Source organism: Arachis ipaensis, chromosome B08, assembly GCF_000816755.2.
Source record: "Arachis ipaensis cultivar K30076 chromosome B08, Araip1.1, whole genome shotgun sequence".
Lineage (NCBI taxonomy): Eukaryota > Viridiplantae > Streptophyta > Magnoliopsida > Fabales > Fabaceae > Arachis > Arachis ipaensis.
Genome location: NC_029792.2, coordinates 111718047 through 111722934, shown reverse-complemented (window position 1 = coordinate 111722934; position 4888 = coordinate 111718047). Strand labels below are relative to the sequence as shown.

General features: G+C 32.1%; 2 protein-coding genes across 2 annotated transcripts in view; one reads left to right on the top strand and one right to left on the bottom strand.

Annotated features, from left to right (window-relative positions):
* Nucleotides 1-1480, top strand: part of LOC107611397 (3-ketoacyl-CoA synthase 5-like) — a 2858-nt gene extending 1378 nt beyond the window's left edge. Inside the window, exons 2-3 of the mRNA XM_016313327.2 lie at nucleotides 73-402; nucleotides 1416-1480. Of these exons, the coding sequence (XP_016168813.1) occupies nucleotides 73-402; nucleotides 1416-1480 (395 nt within the window). The remainder of the gene's footprint in view (nucleotides 1-72; nucleotides 403-1415) is intronic.
* Nucleotides 4484-4888, bottom strand: part of LOC107612788 (structural maintenance of chromosomes protein 5) — a 24988-nt gene continuing 24583 nt past the window's right edge. The window contains exon 31 of the mRNA XM_016314531.2: nucleotides 4484-4837. Coding sequence (XP_016170017.1) covers nucleotides 4776-4837 — 62 coding nt within the window. The 3' untranslated portion in view covers nucleotides 4484-4775. The remainder of the gene's footprint in view (nucleotides 4838-4888) is intronic.

The following is a 4888-nucleotide window of genomic DNA, read 5'->3' as shown; positions in this document are numbered from 1 at the left end:
TGCCTCTCTCGGAAACGCTTCGGTATGTTGTGTCCCTCTTTAAGTTGAGGATCTTGAAGAAGGATTCCAAAGGCAAAGGGATTTACGTTCCGAATTTCATGAGCGTGATACAACATATTTGCTTGCCTTGTACGGGCATGAGCGTTATAAGGGAAACGGGAAAAGCGCTGAGGCTTTCTGAAAGAGATATTGAACCTGCATTGGCCACAATGCACAGGTTCGGGAACCAGTCTTCTTCGTCGTTGTGGTATGAACTTGCGTACCTGGAAGCCAAACAAAGGGTTAAAAAAGGTGACACTGTTTGGTTGCTTGGTATGGGGAGTGGTCCCAAGTGCACTACCGTGCTTCTCAAGTCTGTTACGCTTCTATCTGGTGAACCCAAGAATGGTCCATGGGCAGATTGTATTCAACACTACCCTTTGTTAATTAATTAAAGTTATCACGTTCTGTCTCTCCGATAAAAGGTCCTGTCTCTAATATTAATAAGTAAAATACGCAAATTAAATAAATGAGATTTAATATTACACGAAGGTCTTAAATCGTTTTTAGTTACATATTTATTCTATTTCAGCTCTCGGTTATCAACTTGTGAAGTCGATTGCACTTGAATTCTCACATTATTGCATGTTATAACCATTTAAGCCTCATAAATAAATCGCTTCATCCAACGTCGATTTAATAGCAGTTGGTCATAGTACTAAATCATTGTGAACACTGTAAATTTTCTTTCAGAATATAATGAGTATAAAAATAAATTTGTTACTTATTTTGTATAAATGAGATACATGTATATTATACATATCATGGCCCAAAATTAAAATGGTGGATACTACCATAAAGATTTTATTATTGTCTTCATATGAAAATGCTTCTTTTTTACCATTAGATGATGAAATGTATGGTTTGATTTTGATGTGTTACAAAAATGTTATTTTTTTTAAAGTGTGGCTAAACAAACAAAATACACTTTTAACACAAGAATCTTCATAAAAAGATATTTTTAGTATCTTCATTTGAGTAGTTGCCAATTAAAATTATAGTCTAGATAAATTAGTCTAATTTTTTAAAAGATCTATAGAAGCTCAATAAATTCAATCAGATTAGTCCAAAAAGTCATATAAGTTAACCTATCCGATTTACTTAGAGCACGAATGTCATAAGTCCTAACTCATGTCCAACCCAATTTACATAACAAGTAAAACTTTGTCATCCGTTAATTATTTCAGATAAAATTCACAACTTAACCACTATCTCATCAACATGGGATAACTTCTAAATATTGAAGAAGAAATTATTCTAATTACTGCAGTCACCTACTTCTATAAATATCCTATTAAACTCATTGATTTCTCAGTTTCAATTCACTTAATTCTACTTAAAACTTTTGTTAATTTAAATATCAAAATCCTTTACAGGTACTCTTCATTACCGTCCTGGCGAGAATGTCAAAATAATCCACCATCTCGACGAACAAATCTGATCCTTCATCCAAAGAAGTTTGGACCTCACGTCTAAACTCAAATTCACCTTGGTTTTATGTATTGTCTCAAAATATATACCTATTTCGTTTTCTGTAAATACTTTAATTTAGTCGAATCGACAATTGTGTATAATATTAGGTTGCCAATAAAGTTTATAAAGTTTTAATTTCTTTTGAAAATAAACAACATAATTAAATATTTAGTTTTATAAAATTTTAAATTTTTATTGTGAATATATTTTATAACCATGGTAAGCACTTCCATAAACTTTATAAAATTTTGGACAAATCACTGTATTAAACCAAGGGGAGCAAAAAATTACACAAATTCGCCAAACAAAAAATTATTTCATGAATCAACCAATGCATGTTTATATGTAGTTCGAATCAACTAAATTCGAACTTGATCTACACATAATTCGAATCATGTTGCTTCGAATTATACACAAAACTCATACACACACTAATTCGAATTAACCTGATTCGAATTACACATATACAATAATTCGAATCAAGTTGATTCGAATTACACCCTCATTTATTAAAAAAATTATTAATTTATTAAAAAATTTATTAAAAAAATAATTTAAGATTTTAAAATAATTCAATCTTTTCAAAATATAAAACTTAGAAGAATAAAATTTTAAATTATTTATTATTATTTTAAATTATTATTTTATTATTTTAATTTATTAATTAAATAATTTAAAAAGTAATCATATTTTATAATATCATAGTACAATTATAAAAATTATTATGATTGTGGTTGGTAATTTATGCATGGCAGAGTGGTGATTTATCCATGTGCCGTACTTAATCATCGTAAACTGTAACGTATTTTCCTACTAAATCGTTGGAGGCGACGGTAAAAAGATACCACCTAATAAATAGTGGCAAAGTACAACATTTAAATGAAAATTGTAAATTATGATATTTTGCAATGATTTACATAAAAGAAAAATGAGACAAAAATATAACCAAATTGAAATAAGAACATTTACTTACAGTTTTCTCCTACACAATTTAGTTAGGCAATTTACCCTTGATATTATATAACAGCATATGTGAAATAATAACAAATATAAAAGATCAAAATACTATATTTCAATTATAAAAAGGGGAAAATGTAATAAATTTTTTTCGTTCTACTACGTGTGTGCATGTATGTCTATCCATGGAAGATAAACCATTCTAAACTTCCTATGAACATAAATTCCAATCATGTTTCTTCCGAAGAATGATTGATGGTGTACAGAGAACTTTGGAATATCTGACCAAACCTCGTCCAAACACAGCATGTCAGGAGGGCTTCTCGCGAAGAAAATCAATCCGCTCAAGACTCAATTACTTTATACTCTCACCCGGTTGCCATCATTTGTGTTTAGACTTTAGAGTTCCTTTCCCATGGTAATTAATAGAGCCACATAAGTATGCGGTATTGGGGACGGATAATCAACTTCTAGATATTTGTAGGTTGAAAGACAAAGTTATGGCCACCCGTTTGGTGCAAAGTTGAAAAAACCTTTGTATCCATGAAATTTTCCAAAAACCCCACAGGTTTTATATTAAGAAAAAAAAAAAAAAAACAATTCAGTAGTGCTAGTTAGTTTATTAGGGTAAGAGTAAATTACCATTTCTACCCATGAAAGTTGAAAATGCTGACATATTTACCTATAGAAGAAGGAAATTACCATTTATACCCATAAAAAATGAGTTTCGCACAACAAAATTATCCAAACACTAAAAAATTACCTAAAAACCCTAAATTACCCTTATCTTCACCACCACTTTTCTAATCTTAAATCCCACCACTACCCAAACTCTTCTTCACCACCACTATTCCTAACTACCACCATCACTAGTCATCTAAAATCCGCAAGCTTCCTGGACTGATTAGTGCAAAACGATGCTACAGCGGAGAGGTGAGGCTTGGCTGCCACCACTGCCTAACCACAACGGCCGCTGCCATCTCTAGAGGCAAGTCTTTGTGATTTTGAACTTCAGGTGTTCTACAAGTGTACCATAATATTTTGTGCTGCATCATAGAAATTAGGAATTCAATCATGAATACAAACTAAAGTAAATAGATCAATGAAAATGTGAAATTAAATCAGTAGAATGAGATAGAGGAAGCTTGAGTGGGTGAAAAACAGCATAGTGTTGTTGGTGGTGTCTAATTCCTTCTCCATTTCCAAATTCAAAACCCTAGCTTTCACCATTGTCGTTAGTTTCTTACCCTATCAACACCAAGGGTCGCAACAATCGCAGCATGTTCAGTCGGGTTCCAACTTCACAAATTTCCAGGAGGATCCTCTTCTTGATAAGCTCATAATGCAATTAGGAGTAATTCACCCATTTCCGCCGCCGCCAATTAACTGCAACGTTGCTGGTTTGTTCGTGTTCTTCTTTGTAGGTGTTGTGTTTGATAAATTGTGGACTTCAAAAAGGAGGAACAATAAGGTTAATAGTGTGGATAGCTTGAAGATCGTGTGGCCTTAGGTACAAGAAATTATTGTTTGCACCTCTTGTACCGTTTTGAGTGATGGTGGTAGTTAAAAATAAGAGTGGTGGCGAGTTAGAATTTGGGTCGTGATAGAATTTAGAATTGGAAAAATGATAGTGTGGATTAAAAGGAAAAGTTAGAGATGAGTTATATTAAAGGATAATTTAAAAATTTCAAATAATTTTTTTAGATTTAAATAGTTTTGTTAGCAAAAATTCATGTTTCATAAATACAAATGATAATTTTCTTTTTTTATAGATAGACATGTCAACATTTTCAATTTTCGTGGATAAAAATAGTAATTTTTTCCCAGAAAAATAAAGGAAGAGTTGGAGAGAATGCAGGCAAATATTGAGGAAGAGGAGGGAGCAGACCAGAGAGAAAACGAGATTATTGGCAAAATTTTGTTTACCTTAATTTTTCTATATTAAAACAAGGTGCACATTAAGCTTTTCCGCTGCCGTATTTGCTATGATGGGAATAATGACGAAATTTAACTCTTTCAGAAAATATAAATCTTTTTGTAAGCAAACTACGCATAAAGTACATTAACTACTCATCCCGCGCTGCCATACCCTAGTTTGCTATGATGGGAATAAATACGTTATCATAATGGCATAAGGATCAAGTGTTTCACAATAGCGGTTACATTACAGCTTAACAACCAAAAAAAAGGACCATTCAAATGCAGTGTATTTAGTTACTGCGCAAAATATATACGGAAGTTAAAACAAAGCACATTCCAAAAAGCTCACATAGACCTGCTTGGTGAATATACCATTAAGTTTTACTTCAACAATGGGTTTCCCCCAAGAGACCGGTGACAATACTCCATCGTTCACCTTCCTCCCATACTAAAATAAAATCAAATAAAAAGATAACGAGCTGTGAGCCAAATAATAATA